This window comes from Mustela nigripes, chromosome 2 (genome assembly GCF_022355385.1).
Source record: "Mustela nigripes isolate SB6536 chromosome 2, MUSNIG.SB6536, whole genome shotgun sequence".
Classification (NCBI taxonomy): domain Eukaryota; kingdom Metazoa; phylum Chordata; class Mammalia; order Carnivora; family Mustelidae; genus Mustela; species Mustela nigripes.
Window position 1 is genome coordinate 45,107,752 of NC_081558.1, and position 26,585 is coordinate 45,134,336.

At 41.3% G+C, this 26,585-nt stretch overlaps 2 protein-coding genes across 8 annotated transcripts in view; one reads left to right on the top strand and one right to left on the bottom strand.

Moving 5' to 3' along the window:
* The window catches only part of LOC132011507 (contactin-4), a 941,143-nt gene extending 929,603 nt beyond the window's left edge, over positions 1-11,540 (top strand). For all 7 annotated transcript variants that reach the window (XM_059390189.1, XM_059390187.1, XM_059390193.1 and 4 more), the window contains 5 exons: positions 88-200; positions 743-929; positions 1,361-1,473; positions 6,607-6,775; positions 8,886-11,540. In XM_059390189.1, coding sequence (XP_059246172.1) covers positions 88-200; positions 743-929; positions 1,361-1,473; positions 6,607-6,775; positions 8,886-8,986 — 683 coding nt within the window. In that variant the 3' untranslated portion in view covers positions 8,987-11,540. The remainder of the gene's footprint in view (positions 1-87; positions 201-742; positions 930-1,360; positions 1,474-6,606; positions 6,776-8,885) is intronic.
* A 9,931-nt stretch (positions 11,541-21,471) lies between these two features.
* IL5RA (interleukin 5 receptor subunit alpha) overlaps positions 21,472-26,585 on the bottom strand; it is a 33,523-nt gene continuing 28,409 nt past the window's right edge. The window contains exons 10-11 of the mRNA XM_059387878.1: positions 25,817-25,901; positions 21,472-21,671 (exon numbers count right to left, since the gene is read on the bottom strand). Of these exons, the coding sequence (XP_059243861.1) occupies positions 21,585-21,671; positions 25,817-25,901 (172 nt within the window). The 3' untranslated portion in view covers positions 21,472-21,584. The remainder of the gene's footprint in view (positions 21,672-25,816; positions 25,902-26,585) is intronic.

The following is a 26,585-nucleotide window of genomic DNA, read 5'->3' on the forward strand; positions in this document are numbered from 1 at the left end:
GGTTATTTGCTCCTTATAATGCCAGTATCTAGAAGCCTATCCGGAGGAGGCTGATAGAGTAATTACTTTTTCCACATTCATCTGTAGAACCCACCAAACCACCAGCCAGCATCTTTGCCAGAAGTCTGTCTGCTACAGACATTGAAGTTTTCTGGGCCTCCCCCATGGAGAAGAATAGAGGACGGATACAAGGCTATGAGGTAAGTAAGAGATACGTGCATCGGGTCTGGGAACTTCAAGACACATTGTATTGAGAAAAAGACTCAGATTCCTATTTAGAGGAATTTGTTTCAGAGAATAATGGCTTCAAGTAGGCATTAGTTGAAAAATTAACATCCCACTGTGAGAGCACCCTTTTTCTGGTACACTGCAGAAATGTATTTTTCAAAATACATGTGGGTCTAAGCATTTATAAGAGGGTTGACAAAATGAGCTTTGACTTTTGACACACACAGAATCACTTGGACTCAAGATAAATATAGGGGACAAGTGAGAAATAGCCAATAATGGTTGTGCCAATTTTCCTTCCCACTATGAAGCTAAGAACAAAAAGAGGGGGCCCTTCCTATTCTGGGTAAGTTCTCAGAGCATACCAAGCCCTTGGCTCCAAAAGTTCTGCATCTGAGTTGGTATGAAAAATTAATTCCATCATAAGAATCTGCATTTTTTTAAAAATCAGCTGATGACATTGAAAATATCCCCAAAGATATGATTTCCAAGGTCTTCCCTTTTCTTTTCTCAGGTTAAATACTGGAGACATGATGACAAGGAAGAAAATGCTAGAAAAATACGAACAATTGGAAATCAGACATCAACAAAAATCACCAATTTAAAAAGCAGCGCACTGTATCATTTAGCTGTCAAGGCATATAATACTGCAGGGACAGGCCCATCCAGCGCAACGGTCAATGTGACAACCAGAAAGCCACGTAAGAACATTGTTGCTCAGAAATATTTTAGGGATTCATCAGACATATCCCCAGTTCATTCCCCATCCCCACCTCCCAATGATCATTTGCATACTAATTGGTATCATTATGTGGATTCAAATTTACCTTAGCATTTTAACTGAACCTTTCCGAATACCATGCAAAATTCATTGCTCCAGAGGACAGAAAGATAAATGTTTTTTTCCTCACTGGGAAGAGCTACTTCTTTTAGATATAAATGTTAGGCGACCAACTGAATCTTTTTCCATTTGCAATGCTGTATCTCGTCAGATTTTAGTGACCTTGAAGACACATATTAGTGCAATAGCCCATTAAATTGCCTCCACTCTTGAATTCTAGTAAGGATATATTCCTCAGAATCCATTGAGACTTAATAATCTGTGACTTCGTATATCTTAATTTTTTTATAGCACCAAGTCAACCCCCCGGAAACATCATATGGAATTCATCGGACTCCAAAATCATCCTGAATTGGGATCAAGTGAAGGCCCTAGATAATGAGTCAGAAGTAAAAGGATACAAAGTGGGTAATTTCTTTTTTGCAGAGGCCCCTAATCCTACTGTTAGTGAGAACAGTATCTTCTCAGGAAATCATATGACTATGTTCTCACTTTCCCTGATGTCCCCAGGGTGGCTTGCTCTGAGTTTTATAAATAGTCCATGGCAATAAGGCAGTTGTAGAAAATTGACTAAACTTTGGAGTCAGGCGGAGTGAATCAGAAATGGTTGAAGACCCTGTAGTTGTGTCATCAAAAACTCACGAAGAACCACGTTTATAACATCTCTCCAGTCAGCTTTGTTTTGTGCTTGTCCTGGTTGTCTTTTTTTTAAATCAACAATATTATGAATGGTTAATCATTTTTGTTCATGTTCCTATAGTTAGATTTATTTAGAGAAAAAGAAGCAAGGAATTTGTAGAAGATTTATTGGCCTGATCCCAGAGTGCTAGCCTGACTTTAAAGAGCTAGAAAAGAAAATGTGAATAGCCTTGGTGCCACATTTAAAAACAGTTGGTAATATCTTGTTTCGTTTTACGGACGTGACATTCGAGGCAGTGCAGTGCAGGCCAAACAAAAGCAGTTGGTAGGCTATGCTTTGTGGTATTTTTGCAGAGTGATTTTGAGCATAGCAGAAAGGCATTTTAACTAGTTTTAACTAGTTCAGGAACTAGTTAAAAAGCATGGGACCCTTGGAAAGTTCTTCATAAAACCAAAGCTGGAATTGGGAATTGACATACTTGGTGGTAGAACCTTGGGTATTAAGATTAGAGAGAGATTCAGGAAAAGACTCCCTGTCATGGATTCCTTTTCTTTTATTCACATCGCACAGTGATTTGTATTGTACCAATGGAGAAATATTCCCTAAAAACTAATCTCCAGGCCTTTTACTGGGCCCTTTTCTAAGAGCCCAGAGTCTTCTAGCATATAGCATGTAGCATAAAGAGATAGGAGACCCACATATTGGTCCTATAGTTAGATTTATATAGTTATATTTATTTAGATTTATTTAGAGATTTATTTATTTATTTACTTAGACTCTAAGTAAATCATTTAACCCCTTGGGACTGCATTTTCTCTTTCATTAAGGAGAAATTTTCTCTTTCTATTTTCTATTTCTATATTTCTCTGAACTTTTGTTCAGACATTTCAGTTGGACCATGAAAAAGGGAGAAAGATAGGTCTCTGGGAAAAAGTATTCCTAGCACAATGAATGGGGTGTGCCAAGGTCCTGAGGTACACACATGCCAGTATGGTACAACAGGAAGCATGAGAGACTATGGTGAATTAGAGACTTTCTCATTGTCCAGAAGGAGCTGTGGCTTTTGAGCTCTTGCATATTGTTGCCAAACAGTGTGGCTATATCTTCCAGTTTCTTGGTAGAACCCAACATTTTTTCATGTTTTTGGATAGTTTTAAATATTGACATCTAACTCAAAATAAAATAAGCACTCCAAGAGCCAAACGGTTAAAATATGCAGGCCAGATGTGACCCATGGGCCATCAGTTTTCTACCTCTAACCTGCTTGTTTTGCATTCGTGAAGACAGAGACCAGAGAGGGGAAACAATTTTCCCACATAGATGGTGGCCAAACTAGACTGAGTTAAGAATATAGGCTATTGACCCAGACTACCTGGGTTTGAATGCTAAATCTACCCTTTACCATTCATAGGACCCTGGGCAAATTGCATAATAGCTTCAGGTCTCAGTGTCCTCATCTTTGAAATCAGAATTAGAGTGCCTACCTCAATAGGTAATGGTGTTGGTCTTAGAACATACAGTGTTCATTGGTCCCATTGAAGATGTCAGGCAGTTTCCTCCAAAGCCACAGTGCAGCTCCCCAAAGTGGAAGAGCCCAGGCATCCCATAATATGGTAGCAGGTAGTGACAAAGTTCTCATTGCTTGTGAGGAGGACATCTCCAGGCACCGAGTGTATGACTGTGTCAGTGAAGTGGAGAGGTTGGTTCCCTGCCAGGTTCCATACATAGTGTTTTGGATCAAAGCACAGGCCAAAATAACACAGTTAGGGGCTCTTTCTTCCTGGTGTAGTGATCTTGAAACCCAGATCCCTGGTATGTATGGTTGTAGCCAAAGAGTGGGAACAGCCATAGAACATAAAAACCCCTAAATGTTGTTTGTTGTAGTATACAAGGACATCCAATGAAGGACAAGGAGCAGAGAAAATGCAGTTTGAGGGAAAGTAGCTAAGAGTCCTATTGTTAACCTTGATTATGGGAGTGTCTCAGTGATTTCAAAATACCCAGGGACCACAGTGGCAAGAACAGAAGCACAGAACTGTGCACTAAGTGCCATCCCCAAAGGGTCACTCAAGTCCAAGGAAATCATACCTTTGGGAGGCGGTGACTTCACTTTTTTGGGGACTGATGGTCTGGACACTTCACATATTGATCTACATCTGGTGAGGAAATCAGAGGTCCAACAGCTCCATTTTAGCCACTCTTCCAATTTCCAAGGCAAAACTTGTCATCTTTGATAACTTAGGGCAAATCTCCACTTTGATGTTTCACCCAGACATTGAAAAATGGACTACAACTGAAATAATCTCAGTTGTAATGTGATAAGAACAAAAATTAAACTTCTCTTACTTTTCATTAAAATAAAGAACATACAGTATTCAAACACAAAGTAGGCATTGAATTGTGTTTGCTACTGTTAACTCCCATGAACCTGCATTACTCCCATAAACCTGCGCCCCCCACCCCAGCCCGTCTTCTGCCCTGGATTATATGAAATGCAAGCACAGCCTTCAAATAGGTCAGCTGAACCGAGTGTTTGGTGTAAATAAAGGTTTTGCAGGCTTTTATTTAGGTTCCAATGCAAGTCCCTAATAATACAAGACTGATAAGCCATGCTGATAATGGAGCTGTTTTCTCCTGGAAGTGTTTCTCCTGGATTTCTATTTGAAACTGGTTGAATTCTGTGTGCTCTGGCAAGGACCAGAGGTAAATCAAAGAAGCAATTTATTCCTCAAAGCCAGATGTGCCCTCGCATCCCATCAGCCAGCCCACATTCCTGAAGGGCCGTGATGAGATGCTTTGACACTCCCGAATGTGCCTGAGGATTTATTTGAGCCTGATCATGAGCGAGGGGATGCCGAGTTGGATGCAACTGATGCTCCAGAGGGGAAATGGGCGCTTATGAATCTTTTCACCTTAAGGAAATTGTGTTTTCCACCTTGTATTAGAGAGATATAAATTAAGGTGATGAAATGCCAGGGAACAAATGGGATCTATACCATTTTAGGGAATTTTTTGAATTTTATGTGTGTTTGGTTTTTATTGCAATAGTGAAGTGGGTCTTAAGTCTCTAACTTCAGCAGATCAGAATTTTGAAATGTGGACCAATCTTACCCGTCTCAAAGTGCCATTGGTGGACCTGAGGCCTTGGCATTATCTGAGAACTCGTTAGAAATGGAGATTTTTAAGGTACAACCTCAGAACTACTAAGTTGGAAACTCTGAGCTGGGGTCCAGTGATCTGTGTTTGAATGAACCCTCCAGGCGATTTTGATCCACATACAGGTCAAATCCCTGGCTTAATCCAGAGTTTATAGCCACAGTAACATCACATCAAACTCTCTCTCTCTATCTCTCTTTTTTTTTCCCCCCCAAACCACGCCTCAATCTCACCTCTGTGGAGTCTAACTCTGGAGTGCGGCTCCAGTGGACTTTCTGAGCCTCCTCACTTAGGCCAGTCTGAGCTGGGTACCTCTCAGCCTACGGACTGTCCTCTGCATTGCAGGATGTCCTGCAGCATCCCTGACCCCCACCTGGTAAACAGTACTGCCTCCTGTGACAACCAAAACTAGTCCGCAGACATTGTCAAATGCCTCCTGGGGGAGAGGAGCAAAATAGTACCCCCCCACCTGGCCCGTTGCGAAGCTAGAGCGACAGTATTTTTTACACGTTCCCCAAGGGCTTCTGCCGCATAGCCAGGACGGAGAACACTGACCGCCTACCCCTCTGTTTCTCACTATGAGGAGAAACTGGAGGTTTTGGAGGACCATAATTTAAGAGTTGGGGCTCAGGAGCTCTCACCTTGCCACGTACCTGCTTTTTGTCCTCATCCAGCCTCTGTTTTCTCATCTGTGGCGAGGAATACTAATGCCTGTGTTGTCTGATTGTTGTGACGGTTAAACACGGTGATGTCGATAAGGCACTTAGGTTACAGTCAACATCAGAAAGTATTTGCAGGACAATCATCATCCCTGTTGTTATATCCAAAAAGGCAGATGTGCTTGACCAGGCTTTTACGTTTTGTTTCTGTTGGTGGCAGTCGGGGTAGGCAATTCCAGGCAGGGGGATGTGTTTTCAGGAGACCTAGCGGGGAACCTCATCAAATGAGCCACCAACCCAGACTCCCATGCAGGGGAGGCCAAGAAGGGAAACATGAGTGGGACTGTTGAAGGTCAGACACTTCTGGAGTGACAGTGATGGCCATAGAATATTCCCTATTTTCCACATAGCTCAGAAGGAGTTCTGGGGCTGGGGGAAAAGGGGTTACTGCCCTTGCCTTTTGGAGGCTGAAATGGGCTCTCTCCAGAGGTTTCATGATAATAATAATGTATGATGCCTGCTTTGCGCTTCTCACCTTTGCCAAGTATGTTTATTTCGCGTTCCCTTTAAGCATCATAAACACTGTATGTCTTACATGCTTCCTTTGATCCAGTCCTTCACTAATATGCAATCCTCATGCAATCTTGAAAACAGCCCAGCGAGGTGGGCTCGTTGTTTGAAGCTCAGATTATAAAGAGGACTATAGTCCCACAGTGGCCAAGTTGCTTCCGAGGCTAAAGCCTGTCACGTGTGACTGAGCTCTGTGCAGCCTCCAAGAGGAAGTTGTTTTCCAGGTGCGTTACCTGAGCCTTCCAGAGGTTCTGTGTGGCCACATGGTGCATTGGTTGACAGATGCTGCCTCTGTCCGCATGCTGCGTGTCCTGTACACTCGTTCCATATAATGAAACTGTGGCTGCAGACGTGCCCCTTACTATAAATGAGGCTCCCAGGGGTGTGTGGGCAGCCTGACCGCCTCGGTGTGCCCACATTTCGCTGGTGCCCAGAGGTGAGAACAATGGATGTTCCATCTTTGGGGCCTTTGTGAGGACAGCAGGTGACACCTGTTCTTTCTGTATTGGCAGGTCTTGTACAGATGGAACAGACAAAGCAGCACATCTGTCATTGAAACAAATAAAACATCAGTGGAGCTTTCTTTGCCTTTTGATGAAGATTACATAATAGAAATTAAGCCATTCAGTGATGGAGGAGACGGCAGCAGCAGTGAACAAATTCGAATTCCAAAGATATCAAGTAAGAGTGTCTTTTTCCTCCCCTCCCCCTGCCTGCTGGCTCTCCTCTGTCTTCCCAGTGAGTTCAGCCCACAAAGAAAGGCTTCTGTAACAATGGTCAGTCCTGTCCCCTTTCATCAGACAACTGATGTTTGCTGATCACAAGTCGTTTCATAAAAAAGACAATTTGACTAGTTTTGACTGATTTAATCAGTTGCCAATCAAAAATCAGATTAAAGCAGCCTCAAATCCGTCAGACTGGTTTCCCCATGTGGACATGTGTGCATCTATAACAACTATAAAACTATTGCTCAGAAAGTTAAAAGCATGAATTAGGAGAAAAAGCAAAGGATTTTTTAAAATGTTGAGGTAATTTGTCTTTAGCAAAACAGTGTAACTCAGGGTCTGTGGCTGAAAATATTTTGAACTTGACATTATTAATTTTGAATGTGTGTATGTAACATGTACCTAAATACACATGTCTATATATAGTCAAGATTATTTTTAGTAACAAAGGCAGAATAGTGTGAGAATATTCTTTTTTGAGCAAACATAGTCAATCCTGTACTATATATATATATATACATATATATATATATATACACACACACACATGTTTGCATATATCTCAGTAGAATATTATTTTTTATTATGTGGCTTCATTTATTATAAAAAAAAAAAAAACAGAAAAGGCAAATCCATAGAGACAGAGATCAGATTAGTGACTTATAGTGGCTGGCCAGTAGTATGAATTGCAGTGTAATGGGTTCTGTGTTTCCATTTGGGGTGATGGAAAAGTTCTGGAGCTAGGGGTCTCAATCTCACAACCCTGAGATCATGATCTGAGCCTAAATCAAGAGCCAGTTGCTTAACTGACTGAGCCTCTCAGGCGTCCCAGCACTTACATCTTTAAAAAAAAAAAAAAAACTGGGCAGAATTGAATTGTATACTTCACTAAGGCAAGGGCTCTAAATTCTGCTGAAAGGAACTAGAGATGTGGAACCAGAGATGTGGAAGTAATCACCAAGCCACAGAAACACAAGACTGGGGTTTGTTTGAGGGTTAATTTATCTCACTCTGTTAAAAGAAAATCTAACTTAATACTTTCTTATCATTGTAAGGATTATTTGGGGTTTTTTTTAGATTGGTTATTCTTGGTTTAATTCATTCTAAAAACAAATCTTAAGCAATTATATTGGTATAATTAATTGATTTTAGATGATAAGCTTAAAACTGTGAAAAAAAAAACAAGTTCTGTCCTTCAAAACATTGTCTACTTTGTGGTCAAAGATCTTATACTCGTAGAGAAACCTCAAACAACAGTTGGTAATCTGTTACTATGAAAAATGTAAGACCTACAAGAAAGGGTTTTATTTGAAAGGCTTGAGATTATTTTGTTGGGAAAAAAGAATATATTCAGGCAGACATGGGTTTGAATCCCAGTTGAGCTATTTACTAACTGGTTGATCTCAGACAAGTATCTTACTCCTCTGGGCCCTCATTTCCTCATCTGTTAAATAACATAAAAACAATACCAGATTTGCTTACAGTTTGTGTAAGAATCAAGTGTCCCATGGCTCTATGCCCAGTGCAAAGATAGAGTTAAAAAGGGAACGGCCATTTTTATTTTGCTCATCATTGATATAACATTTATTAGTAATGTTATTAGTAATATTGACGTTTCTTCTCAAGTTAGATGTAGAATCCTCATTTTGTAAATGTATCAGCAGACCTCAAGAGATGTGAAATAACTTACTCTTAGGTTCCTGGCTAGGGAGTCAGAGAACTAATATTAAAAAGTCATTAGGAGGGGTGCTTGAGTGGTTCAGTTGGTTAATCATCTGCCTTCAGTTCAGGTCATGACCCCACCTTCCTGGAATGAGTTCCGCATCAGGCTCCTTGCTCAGCAGGGATCCTGCTTCTCCCTCTGCCTGCCCTTCTCTCTGCTTGGGCTCTCTCTCATTCTCTCTCTGACAAATAAATAAAATCTTAAAAAAAAAAAAAAAGTCATTTGGAAATTGTTATTTCTGGTAGGATCTGGCCAGTTCTGCTGCTGCCTAAAACCCCGTGGCCTTGTTTTCCTTTGTAGCCAGGGTGAAGCAACAGTGAGTGAATTTATTCTCTCTTTTCAGATGCCTATGCAAGAGGAGCTGGACCTTCCACGTCAAATGCATGTACGCTGTCAGCCATCAGCACAATCATGATCTCCCTCACAGCTAGGTCCAGTTTATGACAAAAGTTATCTAAAGGACTTGCCGTTGATAATATAAGCAACATTTAGCTAGTTGTTTTGAAGACACCCAGTACTAAGTAATATTGTTGTTCAAGTACATCTTATTACTGGAAAAAAATGTTTTTTGCTTCTTTAGGAATGGCATTATACAGTACTTCCTCAAAGCAAATCTAGCTTTGTCTGAAGTTTCTTTGGAAACTCTGCAATGCACTGAAGACATCTGTAATATGATGTTACCAAAGCAGTTTACATATGTCCTTATATGCATATTTTTTATTATATATTTAGTGTTTTATAGAATTTTTTAAAGTTAACATGAAATGTAGATATTGATTTTTTTCCTCTGCTGTAAAATGCTATGGGCAACACAATCATACAATTATTATTTGAGAATATTTCCTTTAGAGGAAGAGTTTGAAACTCACCTTGGTAAATAAATTACAAACTACTTGTACAGTTTTACAAGGATTCAGTGGCAGAAGAGCTGAAGATTTGGTCTGTAATCAAGGCTACTGTATGTAAATGACTCTTTGGATGGTTAATACATTGAATCAAGTCCTTTCGACATGTACAATATATTTTCCCAGCCTGTTGTGAATTTTGTTGTTCAACGCAACTCGAGATGGTTTCAGGAATGGCTGTAAATTCAAAACCTAAACTAACTGCCCGAGAGGTACCTTGTGCAATATTCCCATCCCTGAATTTAGCATTGTACAGTAAGACTTTCTTTTCACTCAACTAAGTTAGCATTGTCTTTGTAGTAGCATTATCTTAGACATTAAATTTGAAGTTACATATGCAGTAGTAACATAGGCCAAAAGTGACTGTAGTCAACCAAGTCTTTCAGAGGATAAAAGATAATTTTACTATCTTTAAATGTATCTGTCTTGAATGTACATTTTTTAAAAAGGTAATTCTCTGTTGATGGAGTCATAATTTCTTTATATATGTGTATGTCTTTAATAATAAGAGTCCTTCTTTTGAATCAAAATCATATATGGAATTTGGCAAATTTCTCCTATTTCAGCAAATAGTCACCACAAAGAATATTTTCATGACATGATAAAAGATCTTTAGTATAACCGTATGTTATCTTGATGATTATCCTGTTTTGCTGTAGGTAGCTTAGTTGCTTTGTAAGCTTTACCTTCTAAGTCTTAAAATCACACATTGGAAAATGACAATATCAGAAAAAAAAACATATTCTTTTGAAAAGAACTATTTGTTATAATGGGGGAGGTTTTGTAAGCTGACACTTGTGGAGCAGTGCATATAAAAGGCAATGAAATTTTCTATAAAAATTTTCACATGTAAACACTTTGCCACCTTTTCTTCTTTCTCAGAGAGCTCAAATTTGCCTGTAATTTGTCATTTTTGCTTAAAAATAATATAAGTTAACTTTTCAACCTTCTAGCTATATTTATCCAATAAAGTCATAATCAGGATTCCACTTGTGTAAAAACTAGGGCGGTAACCAGAAAAAATATTGTCAGTATTTCAAGCTGTGTTCCTCTCTTAGTTTGATATGGTTACTTCTATGTTAAAATAAAACAGAACTTAAAATCACACTCACAAAAAAATCAACAAAACAATAAAATGAATGAAAAAAAATGACACCCCAGGTAGTTCCCAACCCCAGTGTAAATGATATTTACCAGTGATCTAGCATATGTAATCTTTTTTTTAAAGGTATTGTTAATAAATATTCTGTCATTTGTAAAGATACTTGTCTTTTGGGAGCATTTTTCCTGCCTGCCTGTCAGGGAATTTGTTAGCTCACCCTTGTCCTTGTTATAATTTGAGATGATAGAGGGACTCAAAAGTCTCTGACCATGATCCAAAGCTAGATGACCCAGAGCTATTCCTTTGCAATTGACAGCCCTGAAGACACCATTTCAAATCCTCTTTGGAAGCACAGAGGGTCAAAATCCACAAATAAATATCCTGAAGCTCAAACTTTAATAGTTCCTCTTGATTAGCTAAGTCTTTTGTATGTTTAACTTAGGGATATCTGTTGTTTTAAGGTATCCTCCACCCCATTGCTAGAAGGATAAAATCTAAACTTGATCATTTAAGACCCTTCTTAATCTAATAATGTAAATTTGTATCCAGCCACACTGAGCCCTCACTGGCCCCTAAACACTGCTTGCTTTTGGTCTCACCTCTGTGCCTTTTGATCATACAGCTAACCCTTCCTGACATGCCCTCCCTGCTCTTCTTTCTCACCCAGTTCCCAACTGTCCTAGGGTAGCTCCAGCCCCAGCTGTCTGTGAAGTCTTCCCACACATCAGTCCTTCCTCTGAATTAGCCACAAGCCCTGTCAATACCACTCACTTAGTAATTAATCAGGTACTACTTTTGGAAATCTCTTGTACTGTTATCTTGCATTTTAACGTAACTCCTGTATTGTTACTTAATTTTCCTTGTACGTATGCCTTGTCTTCCCAACTAGATTGTAAGCTCCTTGAGGGCAGGGACTTTGGTCTTATCTTCCATGTACTCTCCATAGTGCCTAGCACAGTGCCTTGCAATAAATAATCATTGATTAATTCATTGAAGGGGTCTTTGACGTAGCATTTTGCATCAGTTGCCTGCCTGTGTGCCACAGTGACCTAACCAGAGGAAACTGTGTCACTGCTTTTGTTAGGTGGTGGAAAGCATTAGAAGGCCTGGCTTCAAACTTTATGCTTTGAAAAAGTCCTTTGTATCTCTCTGCTTCATCATCTGATAAATGAGGACCTGGATTAGCAGAGTCGAACTGAGCTGAAGGTATTTTTAGAAAGGGCATGGTAGGCACCTTCACTCACACCTGTCTGATTTTTTGGCTTCCAAGGTGGTTGCAGTTGGAATCACTGGTTGCAAGCAACAGAAAACAAAATTGAGTTAAATCGAGCAAACAGAAAGGAATGACACAGATTAGGTCACACGAGCTAAGGAAATGCTGAATGGCCAAGCGTTGGTGAGAATAAGAACCAGGCTACTCTAAGAATCCAGACTGCAGGAACTTTGGAAACTCTATTCCAAGTGCTCTTCTAGAAATTAATGGGCTTTTGTTTGTTATTTTGATGCTAATGTGCTCCCTATCCTTGATCACGCCAAACCTGCACTCATAGCTTGTTAAAGAAAAACTGAGATGATGTTTCCATGAGATGGGATAATAAATGCTAGGAAGATCTAAGCAGCACACTTTGTATGCTTAGCTATCCCAGGGGACACCATGGGCCCTGGGCCCTGGGCCCTGGTCCCAAATACTGCACTCACTGGAATATGTTCCTACCTGGGACAGTGACTCTGAATCAGGAGCACTAGGAAGGGGGCCTATGTGCTTTGGTCATTTAACTCTTTCAGCTGCTTACCCTTACCTTCTTTGTGTGTGTGTAATCCACCTGATCCATCTGTGACCTAACTGTTTAAAAGGAAATTCTATTTTGCCAGATAACTGGATTCTCTCAGTGTTCCTGCAGAGCACATAAACCCTGTGTACAAAACAGCATCTTTGCATGGAGGTAGAAGACATGAATGATAAATTTCATTTCTCAGGTGAGCTCAGAATTCTTCCAGCCTGTGAGATTGGAGCTGCCATAAGCTTTTTATCTGAAGATAAAATTACTGAGTTATTCCTACCATCAGATTTTTGGTTACTTATATCCAGAAAGCAATGTTCCATGCTGATTAACCTTTTCCCAGTCTCTCCTACCACCCTTACCTTTCTGCAAAGTGTGCTCAAAGAACGTTGAATGTTGAGTGATGGATCATAAAAAGTACATAAATAGCACATAATTAGCCAACTAAAATGATGTGTAAATTTTAAGATCATTTGATGTAATCACCATCAGGTGATTTCTATATGCTGCATTGGATTATCCATGCCTCTGTTCTCCTCCATTAACACAGATAATCAAGAATTGACTGTATTTTCCTGTTGTAAACAATTAAAAACATTCTCTGGCCAACCACAGTGAAGAGCAAGCCTTTTACAATGAAAGACATGTAGTCCATTTCTAGGCACATCCAAAATTACTCCATCAAAAATGGAAGATACTGGACCTTACACAGGCCACTTAGTACAGTGGATTCTGGAATCTGACCACCTGGAATGCATTCTGGCCATTGGTACTTATTATATAGGATTACGTTTATAAAGTTCTAAATGCACAGCTCTCTAAACATTAGCCACAATTTTATAGATCACTTACTGTTCTTCTTCTCAAGCGACTGAGATAGTCACAGAAACCAAAGAATGTCGATGCTTCCCATAGCCAAAATGAGTTGAACTCAACACATAGGTCCATTATCCCCTTTTATGCAAATATTTTCATGTCTTTATATAAATATGTATTTATTTAAATAACAAAGTTAATAAAATAAAAATATTTAATAATATTAATACTTATGAAAGGAGTTAGGCAGTAGGGTCCTCACTCAGATGTCAGCTTTTCCACAAAGTCTTCAGTTTCTCCATCTCATTTGTTTGACTTCCAGGGCACCTCATCAGTACCCACACATGTCTATCATCCCATTATCTATTATTTATTTATTTGAGGGAGAGAGCACGCACAAGCAAGGGAGCACAGGCAGGGAGAACAGCAGTGGGAGAGGGAGAAGCAGACTTCCCACTGCGCTGGGAGCCCAATGCCAGGCTCTATCCCAGGACCTTGAGATCAAGACCAGAGCTGAAGGCAGCCGTTTAATCAACCGGGCCACACAGGCACTGGGATTTAAATCACTGTGTTCATGTCTTCTTCCCAGTACACAGAGAGCATCTTAAGATTAGAATCTGCTTGTGATTCTTAACTACTTCTCAAGCACCAGGCCTATATCCCTCCCCCCATTGCTGACACGAACAAAGCTAGAAAGAGAAGAGTGTTTGGCACCACATGGCATGATTTGCTCAGCCCTTGCCCTCCTGGCAGGGTGTGATTACAACACGCCAGTCCAAGAGGAAGCCTTTTCCCTTCATGCTGTGACCCATGCAGTTTAAATGTTCCAATCCCTCGACTCAAGTGTAAATTGCGATTCTCAAGAGAGCTCACAGTTTAAACAAACTCATCCTCTGTCCTTTATCACCAACAGTTATGGTCAGTTGTAGATTAGCAGGGCTCTAGTAATAAAGACCACACCGAGAGATCGTATTTTTAAAAAAAAAAGATCAACCATATAAGAGATCTGAAGGTCTGGAGTCTATAAGGCTGGGATATCTTAATGTGAGAGTGCCAGTAGCTGTACCCGGGCCTTTTGCTACATATTCTCACCACTTGTTACAAACAGCACAAATTCTACGGGGGAGATACATACGTCTTGGGATTTTAACGAACAAAGTAATAGCTTAATTTGTTTTTATAGTTTTCAAAGTGCTCTTCACACTAAGAGGAGGGAGACACCAGTTTATTCTTTTTTCATTTAGGAAACGAGGTAAGGAGGTGGTACTACAACAGTTTGTACTACTTTGTTGCTACAAAGTAACACAGATGATTAGAAAGTCAGGATTGGAATTTAGAACTCCTAATTCAGTACATTTCAACCTCCAGAAATAACTCTTACCTAAAAGAAAGAACAAGAGGGAATAAGGAGATAGTGTCTTAAGTGCACCTGGAAAGCAGTCAGGACACCAAGTGGGCGAGAGGAGAATGGTGAGGTCCAAGCAGAGCACATCAGAGGGGGAGATGGAGGAGTGAAGGAGTTGTGGAAGACGAGCAGATTCAGGGCATAGCCATGTAGAGGAGCAGGTCCCTGAAGGGGTTCTAGTGGGTCATTAAGGAAGGGACTAGTGGCCACCCCCTGCACCAGGTACAGTTCTAGCACAGGGCAATGCTGTGGCAGAGAGACCCCATGAGGGTCACAGAATGAGAGAGATGGAAACACCCCACAAGGCCAGTGTGAAGTCACCTTCCTTGGAGTCCCACGGTGTGTGTGTGGGGTGGGGGGTGAGACCAAGGGACCAGTACTGGCACTTTGCCACAATATGGAAAAATGTGATGAGAATACTAGCTGACATCGATCACACTTCTGGTATGTGTCTATCTCTATGCGAGTGAACCTACTATGGAGTCACTATTCATTATTCATATTTGACACGTGGGGAGCCAACACCAAGAAGTATAGTGGTATGACCCAGGTCACAAAGCTGATAAGAGAAACCAGTAATTGAGGTGCTGGTAGATTGACTCCAGTCAAGTCCAGTCCAAAATATTAGATAGATAGCTAGGTAGGTAGGTAGGAACATAGACAGAATGATATTTGTTGCCATACAGCAAGAAGAAGAAATAAGGTGGTGAGCTTCCCAGGAAGTTGTATATGAGTTGTTAAAAAGTGACCAGGGGTTTAAGTTAGCCAAGACCCCAGGTATAGGAATCTTGCAGGGAAACCTCATATAGCTCAGGTGTGGTGATTTCTCTGCTCCAAAGCAGCCCTGCTTGGCTATTATTTTTTTTACTGCAAATGGTGCTTTTTGCTTGTTTGTTGTACTGGACCTCAAGCATTCTCAGAGCTATTTTTCAAATGGGCTATCCTGCAAGATCCAAGTTGCCAAATAAAATGCCAGATAAAAAGTTAAACTTGGATTTCAGATTTTTAAAAAAAATCAGTAATTTTATAGTATATATCCCATGCAAAAAAATTATCTGAAATCCAAATTTAACTGGGCTTCATCTATTTTTATTTGCTAAGTCTGGCAACCTCATGCAGGGAGGATTCATCCTCACTAACGTATTTCATTTCTAATGCGAAATTCCAGGATCTTGCTGATGTGTTATCACATGCCCAAAGGGCCATGATTCTGAAGTGTTGAGGCGGATTCCAGAAATGTTTTGAAGGGTTATAAAAATGGTCTTGTTGCCCAGAACATAACTATAACAGAAATAGTTGGAAAAAAATTACGAGGTTGAGTAACATTTATCACTTTTCAGAACCAAATATCTGAGACCAAATAACTGAGAGGTTGCATTGGCCCAGTCATTCCTCTTTTGTTTGTCAACAATTAAAAATGTCGACTGCTTTCTATGTGTTGAGCACTGTGCTGGGCACTGGAAAACCACAGAAATCTGATTAATGCTTCCCTCTTCAGGGTTCACTGGAGGTGACAGAAACACACGCTTATTTGCAAATGGTGTAAAACGTGTGAACAGATAAACGTATGAACAGAATTCTGGACCCTTGTTTCTTGCAAAACCATAAGTTTAGTCAAACACAACACATTTTTTTCACCACGACCTCCCTCCATAGAATGATTTTCTTTTTTTAAGATTTATTTAATTGAGAGAGAGAGTGACAGGGAGGGGCAGAGGGAGAGAGACTCTCAAGCAGTCTCTGCTGAATGCAGGGCCTAACAGGCTTGATCTCACAACCCTGAGATCAGGACCTGAGAGGAGCCAAGAGCTGGATGCTCAACCCAGGGCAGCATTGAGGTGCCCCCCATAGTAGAAAGATTTTTATTGATTAAACATATTTCCCAAATTGGTTGCTTTGCTTTAAAGAAAGAAAGCAAGAGAAAGAAAGAAACAGCCCATTCAAATTTAACATTTTGGATCCACTAAGCTATGTACAAATAAATATTGGCCCAAAGTCCAAACCTGGCTCATTGCCTAGTTTTTGTAAATAAAGATTTATTGGAATACAGCCACTCTCATTTATATACTGTCTGAGGCTGCTTTTATGCTATAATGGCAGAACTGAGTGGTTGCAGCGGAGGACAGATGGCTCTCACAGCTGAAAATATTTTCTATCCAGCTCTTTAAGAAGAAACTTGCTGACTTTTGAACTCTGACCCCAGTACTTTACTGTTGACTTCTTTCCCACCAATTCCCCACGCCCCTTCTCAGGTTCATGTCTTCTTTCATTTCATCACCTGAGAGGGACAGAGCTTTGCTTTTCGTTTTAATAAATGAAACTAAGCGGATAACACACCTTGGTGGTAAAAAGAGTCCACTAGAACTTTAAGATAATGCGCGTGGGCCACGTGGTCTAATTTTGCTCCGCCTGCCACTCATTTGTCGGGAGCCAATAGGTAGTGTCGGCTCCCGGAAGTTGGGCTGGAGCTGGGTGGAGCCCACGTGAAGTTGGGCAGGAGCTGGGTGGAGCCTACGTGACGGGCTGGGGAGGTAGAGAGAGCCGTTTTGGGAACGAGAGCCCCCCCAATTGTGAGTTCTTATTACTTCATGTTTTAAGCTTTGGTGATGGTGTGCTCTCCGGCTGTCACTGTCCAGCTTTAATAAATGAGTCTACCCGGTAGAGCTCCGTTCCTTCAAGCTAAAATTGAATATACATCATTTTCTGTGCTGGTACATTTTTTAAAGAAATTCACTTTTTCATTGTCTAGCTAAATTCAGCCAGTTCCAGTTCGGCGGCTAAGTACCCAGGCGGGACATTGTTCTTGACCTCAGCATATCTTCACTTTAAAGCCATTTTTAAATGAGACCCCAAAACTTTACATAGTATAGTCAGTGATACAATAGGATCCAACGGAAGTTACCTGGGGGACACAGCTTTCCTGGTGGCAGAGGAGTGAGATGTAGAAGTTAACTGTCAACCGATGACGAGTAAGACTGAGAAGGCCTTGTGCACAGGAGACAGCTTACACTGAAGCAGGGAGGGTTGAGAGAGCACGGTGTTCCTGACGGAGGGGCGCTCCTTGGGGATGTGGCCGGGGAGCCACTGGGGACCCGTGTGCCGGGGCGGGGGCGGGGGCGGGGGCGGGGGGGTTCTTAGCGTAGACCGGAGCTTTAGCTTGAAGGGATAGACTTATCTGAGGGCCTTGGAAGGGGATGATGGAGGCAGATGGGCCTTTTATGTAGGTCCTTCCAAAACAGATAATACTGGAGGCCGGGATTTTAGTTGAGTTGTGATGGTCCTAGCTGAGAGATGGTAAGGACGATCTTGGGGACAAAGATGAGAATAGGGGGGCAGGGAATAAGAAAGGGGTTCCTGTCCGGTTTGTGAACTTGGACAGCTCACCGTCCTCTGTGTGAAATGGTTCTCGTTCTGAAGTGAATTTACATTCACATGTATTACCTAAAACAGAGGGCTACTGGCCAAAAGATAAGATTGTCTTCTGGTTCAATATAATATTCTTTGAAAAATGGCTTTCGAAAAAGTTTGTATTCTGGAACTTGATTTGCAGGGTGTGGAAGCAGGACTGGCTACACGGTCATTGTCACAAAGATCCTTGGGCTAACACCAAGTCCTGTTCTAATCAGGTTTTTCACCTTGCCTCGTGCCACCAAAGACCGTTTTCGGTTCTCTGTTCTCGCTTCTAGACACCTACTTTTTCTTTAACAAATTAGCACCTAAGGTTTATTAATTCCACCAACAGATGGTCCTGACACATACAAGTCTCACCATGAAAACGTTTGGATTTTTAATCAGGATGTTCTTTGCCCATGTGGAATTCTTGCCCAGCCTGCATAAATAGCTGGAGGCCTTGAGGCATTTCAATAAGGCTCAGATGGCTGTGCTGTTGGCACACTGAACTTCCCCCTCCAGTCTCCCCAGCACTTTCCCTATGCTGCACTCAGAGATTTCCAACTGCCGAGGAAATATTGGAATAAAATCCTTATTGGAAAGGATGTCTTCGAGAAGCACTGTTTGTTCTGAGCTTTCGACGGAAGGCTCTTTGAGAGACAGTTTGCCCTCTCTCTTGTTCTAGTGGCTGATGGAAAGAGGTGGGTGCCAGTGGACTAATCAACCTGTTGACGAGGGCATTTATTGGTAAGAGAATGTTCACATTCTGATTTGTCATGGCAAGGCTAGTGAAAACTGGACAGACTGCTTAAAACATGCCACATCCAAAGCCCAACTCCTTCTGGACTGCATTTATACATTACCACTTAGCCACATCATCAGCAAAAAAAGGACTGGGGAACACTAGCCAGATGGTCGGGCACACATGTGTGTCCTGGTTATTTCCAATCATGTTCTCATTAGACACTCGTCTTCCTTTCCGTGATATTATAGGCCTTGGTGATCTCTGCCAAATACCACTCAGTTCCAACTACAGGCAAGGATCTGTGCCAAGGTTGAAAGAGGGCTTAAAGGGTCTAGTGGTCCTAGTCCCTGCAGATAAAAAGATGCATTTCACATGATCCCCATCCTCCTGAAGCACACACTTTGGGGGGGCCATCCAAACTGTGAATGGTATGTCCTACAGTGCAATAGCTCCAAGGGAGGGGCCGAAGCCCAGAATGAAAACCCAGAGGCAGGATCAACCAAATTGTTTTTTAAGGCTTCACAGAGAAGGAGACATGGAATTTGGATTTCCGAAACATGGGTAGGAGCTGAGCTGTGAGGAAGAGGAAAGTCATAATGCACTGGGGAGACCCCTTGATCTACAATGTGTTCCTCCTGAAACACACAGACTAAGATCCAGGCACCGGTACTGGTTCAGTACCTAGGTGAAGGCTGGCTGCTGGGGTTGAGGGAAGCATCTATGATTCACACCCACAAATGAAGATGCCACAAAATTAGGGGCAGCTTCCTTTTTCTCTTCCAGCCTCCTAGCATAGGCAGTGGCCATAACCTTAGGTTTCCACATTCTGGTTTTGAAAGATCTCAGAGAGGAAACAATCAGCCCTGAAAGAGGACCGTCTGGGGCAGGACCTTTCCATCACTTACTCCTTCAGTAGTGGGTTTTCAAATTTTGGTATTCATCAGAAACACCCTGGGCTGCTGTTCATGAAGTGTGACTGGGAAACAAACATCAGCATCACCTGGGAACTTAATAGAAATGGAGAATCGCAGACCTCACCCCAGATCTACTCAATCTGAAACCAAGGTTGGGGCCCAACAACCTGTTTTAATGATACCTCCAGGTGATTATTGCACTGGCAAGTTTCAGAATGTCTAAGAATGTTCACTAAAAATACAGGTTCTTGAACGCCATTCACAGAGATTCTAGATCAGTCAGATAATCATTCTGCCAGTGATTGTAACACCCTGATGGGCATGCCATCTTGGTCTTATCTCTAAGCAGGCTTCAACTTTTTCACAGCAGTCTTTTCTATAGTACTGGGCTTACTCAAGCCCGGTATGCAGCCCTTCATTGTGCACTTTTTTCAGTGATTGCACCTGTAAAGTGGGGCAGCAATCCAAAGGATGTGGGCTTCTCAGGATTAGAGATGATGTGTGTGAAGTACCTGGTGTAGTTCCTAACCCTTGGCATCTTAGCTCAGGCTGCTATGACAAAGAACCATACTCCAGGTGACTTATAAACAACAGAGATTTATTTCTTATTTCTTGAGTCTGGTGTTCCCAGTTCAAGGTGTCAGCATGGCAGGGTTCTCAGAAAAGCCCTCGTACTGGTTGCAGAATGCCAACTTCTCCTATCTTTACACAGAGGAAAGAAAACTCCCTAGGGTCCCTTTAAAAGAACACTAATTTCCTTCCTGAAGTTTCCACCCTCATGATCTAATCACTGCCCAAAGACCACCACCCCCCTCCTCCTAATATCATCCCTTTGGGGTGTAGAGTTTCAACATGAATTGGAGGGGGAAGGGCATAAACATTCAGCCCCTAATACTTGGAAACAGGCAATAAAAACATGTAGAGTATGCTGCCATACAGGGGGTTTGGAACACTGTGATCTCCTTTCTCTGTCCGAAGCTTCCTACTCCAGGGCCAGGTTCCATCAGCACTGTTGGAGTCCTCTCAATTACTAACTGTTCCTCCTACCTCTTCTCTGCCCTTGACACACTTGTATGCACTTGGTTCTATCTGTAGCCCGCTGCCCATCATGAAGGCCCCCAGTCTACATGCAGACTCCTATAGGAAGATGTTGAGAGGATGCCTAGATCGGGATGTTTGAAGGGATGCTTATAGGATGGACCCAGAGCTACTTGACCAGCACCCAACAAGCTGCTCTATATGTACAAGCAAACATCTCTCCAGAAAGTTCTTTCTTGATTGAGCAATCCCTTTCCCAACCCAATTCTACCTAATGCCTTTCTCAATATATTCCTGAATATCAAGGCTGCCTTCAAGACTATAATCCCAAATAAAATCCTATTCTCTGCTTTGGTATGGAGTGATATATTAGCTCTTCATGTTGAGTTTGCCTCTTAAATCATAAATAGCCCTCCACCCCCCACACATGACTTAAAAGAAAAAGTATTCTAGCACTCGGGAGTGGGGGGAAGCACCATGGCTCCCACTTGTTCTAGGAAAGACAGCCTTGAATCTAAGTTCATAATTAACTCCAGGCTGGGCAGAATGCTTTCTCGCTGATATTTCAGTTGAGTATTACCATTGGCAGCCTCAGCTATAAAGCGGGTCCCACCAGTTGATATCAGCCTTAAAAACTGTCTCTTGCACAAAAGTTTGAGGTAAGAAACGTAAAGCACAGAGATTGGCAGGTGAGACGTTGGTACCCTGCAACATAGGAAGAAAAGACATGGCAGAATGGTCAGATTGATCAACCACCCTGAGAAGCAAGGAGTTTTTGAGGAGGAATCTATGCTTTTAAGAGATTCGTCTGAGTGTATTGCCTTGCAGCTAAACTGAGTGTTCAGTAAATGTGGAGCTCTTCTTAGCCAAGAAACAACAGTTCCTGTTCTTCTTATCGCTGAGGCATGTGAGTGTGAGTTCATTTTTGAGAATGTTACAGTGCCGATCAAAACACAGAATCTTCCAGGGTCTCAAGTCCAGACTCTTCCACGTAACTTATGACTTCAATTTCTGTTTCACTGGAAACAGTTTTCTGTAAAACAAAACATCTTCCCTTAGATGTCTTGTAGTACCATCTTTGTTCTCTTGAATTTCTTCACAATTATTTCCTTAAGTGTATTTTCCTTATAAAAATAGTAAATGTTCATTAAGAAAATATGGAAAATAAGAAGAAAACAAAAATCTATCCACCACCCTGTCTCCCAAACACAGCTCATTGTTTTCTCTCCAGCCCTGTTTTCTAGGTACAAAGTTACCTTTACAATTAAATGAAGCAAATGGATAGTCAGCTTCATAAATTGCTTTCTGTGTAACATCATGTAATATTTCAAAATATATATTCTTGGGCTGCATCATTGAATAGCTCTACATTCATAGTTTATTGTAGTTTCCCCTTAAATTTGGATATGTATTTGTCTAAGTTGGGCTATTATAATGTTATTAATGAGAAACTTTGTGACAGAAATAACCTACAAGAGATATTTCTTACTTTGTTTACTCATTCAACACATTTTTAAAAAGATTTTATTTATTTGAGAGAGTGCATTGTGCATTCACACACACACACACACACACACACACACACACATACATACACACACATACAATCATGGTGGGGGGGCAGGGAGAGGGAGCAGGGAGCCCAACTCAGGCTTAATCCCAGGACCCCGAGATCATGACTTGAGCCTAAGGCAGATGCTTAACCAACAGAGCTACCCAGGCACTCCTCATTTAACACATTTTTTAATACCTATAATACCTGTTGTACCTTAGACACTGTCTTGCATTGAGTATGCAGTGACAAACCGAGCAGATGTGCTCTCTGCCTTAGGTACTAGAATTTAATGGTTTATACTTCATTTTGGAAGGAACCCTCTCTGGTTACCATTGTAGAAATAAGGAAGAGCTAGAAACTGGTTTGTAACAAATCTAAAACACCGGATACATTTTTTTTTTGTTTTGAACAAAAAGCTGCCTTCTTTGTAATTGATCAAGGTCAACTTCTGCCCTTCCATCTTCCCTCCCACCTCTCCCTGCTGGTACCGGTCTCTTGAACGTTACAAAACAATTTCTGACTTGGGTCTGAACAAGCAAAAACTTGCTTAATGAGAATTCAGGGATGGCAGATATCCTCTAAATCCCAGAACTCTGGGTACCCACACCAAGCTCAGAGACTCAGGTTGTAACTGAAAGCAGAACGCTTCCTTTCCCACTCACTAAAGGCTTCCTGGTGGGATGCAAAATCATCACTGCCCATAGCACTAATCGCCCCCACCCCCAACCTTGTAGCAGAGGCCCCGGTGAGTCTGAAGGGCTTTACCTTCAAAGCTACAGGCTGGGGCACTGCTACCTAGGGCCCAGGTTGTGGTCAGCTCTGAACTTGCTCGCATATTCTCCTAGGTAGAGCATTTAGGCCATAGGGTGACAGCATTATGGGGCAATACTTCATTTTCTGAGTTCTACTTGCTATCTCTGTTGGTCTCTGTCTCTCTTGTCTTTTTTTTTTTTTTTTTTAACATGAAACTCAACAATGTGAGAAGAAAGTTAAGTTGTCTTAAGAGGAGTCTAGCAGTGCTGAGCTCTGACATTAATCCTTTGCTTATTTTGAAACCAGCTTGTCTACCCCAAGTTGTTGTTTTGTACACATGACTTGATTTTAATTAACAACAAACCACAAGCTTATACAATAAGCTCTTAAGCCAGTTTCTTTCACCAGCTTCAGAATATTAAAGAAAATCTTTGGGGGTTCTATAGGGAAATTAGATACCAGCATTAAGATGTTCCATTAAGAGACAAGACAAATGACTTCCGTGGGCTGCTAAAACCAGATGTAGTTTATCAGGGATGAGTATGCTGGAGCAAGGAGGGATTGACAGCACAAATTCAGATGAAACCAAAACAAACTTTCACACTGGGGTCCGTTCTTCTTCAAGAAAAGCTATGGGTTAACTAAAGCAAAGCCCCTATTCCCTGATAAAGGCAAACTCAGGATGGAAGTAAGGACAGAGTGGTTCTTCTGTCTGACTCAATTCTTTGCCTGACTAGGTTTGTAACTACTATGGTCTATAATTATTCCAAACACCCAAATCGAAAACTCTAAAGGTCACAGCTTATTAAAATGATCCATTTCAGTCAGTGTTTGACCCTTACCTGCCCTACAACCACCAATTTATTCATCCATTCATGAAGCACTTCGTTAGAAAACTGAATTTGGGGGCGCCTGGGTGGCTCAGTGGGTTAAAGCCTCTGCCTTTGGCTCAGGTCATGATCCCAGGGTTCTGGGATTGAGCCCCACATTGGGCTCTCTGCTCAGCAGGGAGCCTGCTTCCTCCTCTCTCTCTCTGCCTGCCTCTCTGCCTACTTGTGATCTCTGTCAAATAAATAAAATCTTTAAAAAAAAAAAAAAGAAAACTGAATTTGTTAAGAAAATAGCTTGGCCTACATGAGGGATCTGCAAACTATAGCCTGTGGATAGAATCTGGCTTATTGCCTGTTTTTGTAAATAAAGTTTTATTGGCCAGAGTCAATCCCCTTCATTTGCATACTGTCTGTGGCTACTTTCACACCACAATGGCAGCATTAAAGAGTTGAGGGAATCCCTTTGGTTGTTAGGTATTTACAATCTGGCTTTTTATAGAGAAAGTTTGCTGACCCCTAATCTAAATAACCACTTAATTTAAGGACAGATTTGACAAAGTGTATAATAACTGTACACTGAAAATCATTAAACATTGCTGACAGAAATTAAAGAAAATCTAATGGTTGATATTTTTTGTTTGTATGGTATGATGCTATGTCATGTTCACAGATTGGGAGACTCATTTTTAAGATGTCACTTCTTTCCACATTAACCTACAGTACAACACAATCCTAATCAAGATCCCAGCAACTTTTTGGGTAGAAATTAATAAAGTTGCTCTAAAATTTATATGAGAATGCAAAACAAAATACTTAGAATGACCAAAACAACTTTGGAAAAAAATCATGTTTGGGGATGCCTGGGTGGCTCAGTCAGTTGAGCTTCCAACTCTTGGTTTTGGCTCAGGTCCTGATCTCAGGACCATGGGACTGAGCCACACTTAGGGCTACACGCACAGCATGGAGTCTGCTTGAGATTCTCTCTCTTGCTCCCCCTTTTCCTCTCCCACTCGTGTGCTCTCTCTTTCTCAAATAAATCTTTTTTCTAAAGATTTTATTTATTTATTTGATAGAGCACAAGCCAGGCAGAGCAGCAGACAGAAGGAGAAGCAGACTCTCCACAAGCAAAGAGCCCAATACAGGGCTCAATCCCAGGACTCTGGGATCATGACATGAACCAAAGATGGACACTTAACTGACTGAGCCACCCAGGAACCCCTTAAATAAATAAATCTTTTTTTTTTTTTTTTTAAATCCTGTTTGGAAGCCTTACACTAACCTGATCTCTAGGTTTGCACTAAAGCTATAGTAATCAAGACTGCTTTGGTATAATGATAGACAAATAGATCAATGAAAGCAACTAGATAGTCCAGAAATAGGCCCATACATATATAGATAACTGATCCGCAACAAAGATGCCAACACAACTCAATGGGAAAAGGATGATTTTTTTTTCCCCAACAAAATGATGCTAAAACACTTGGGCAGCCATGAGTAGGTGCGCATTCAGTTAAGCCTAAGTGTTCTGAATGGCAAATAGGGCCTCAGGAAATGCATATTTGGGGAAGTCATTTGCCTTCTCTGTTTATTGTTGTTGTTTGTTTTTTTACTAAGGAACTAGGACAAGTTCCTCTGAAAAATGTTACTGATTAGGGTATCGATGTGCAGAAACATCAGAGCTAAACAGAACATTGGACCATCTCATCTATGGCCCTTGACTATACAGAAAAAGAAGTCAGGGCTCATGGGGTTGAAGGAATTGCCCAAGCTCAGTTAAGAGACGGCTGATAGAAAAAATTCCAGTCTGACTGGTGAGGACACTTATAGCTGCGTAGGACCTTTCCAATTCTCCAAGATAGTAGTGAACATATATAACATACTATTGAGCCAAAGAGCAGAATGACTAGAGCAACATCAAGTCACTGGCCCCCCTGGATAGACATTCTGCCCTGGAATATGCAAAACCAGTAACCTGATGACTAATCCCTGGAGACCCAACCCTGAGCAGATAGGACCCATCATGAGAGCCTTCAACATTACCTCAGGGCTGACGATTACAAGGAAATCTTTAAGACTATTTTTCGGTGCTGGAACCGGCGGAAACAGCCTGGCCCATAGGTGACCTCTGAAAACAGAGCAAAGCAGAAAATTAGGTGAGCAAAGCAGCCTTTCTTGTGTTCAGTATCTGCTCTACAAATTGACCTACTGAATCCCAGGACCTGCTGTTCTATAAATTTAAAAACTTTATTGACGAAGAGTTACAAATATTATATTTATCTATATTATAATATTAGTTGGGCTATGATGTGGCTTCTGAATCATCCAAGAAAGACATGATAATAACCACTTCACGCTGGCGCATGTTTTCAGGCCTAATTTCTAAACATGGGTGATTTGTAAGCCCTTGGTGCCCAAACACTCACTGTGATGCTGGCTCTAGCCCCTCACTCAACTGTGCTGGCTCATAGAGTTGTCTTTGGTGTTCCTCTGCTTTGAACTGCCACCCTCCAACCCACAGAATATAACATTTATAATAATGAAGCTCTTTCAAACCTAAGTAACTTTCTAAATTATGAAAGGACTGAGACAGAACATGTCCTTAAGCCTCCTAAATGGCTCTTTGCCTTACTTAGAGCCAAAGTGGGTGAGGAGTTCTTATGGGGCACTTGCAGGCTCGTGGATTGGTCACTAGATCTGCATGACCTTTCTACAATCTGTATTTGACCAAAGGACAGTAAGCCACTCAGGGACCAGGTGAACAAAGGGTGAAGGTAGGAGTCGACACCTCCTAACTGGAGATCATTTCGTG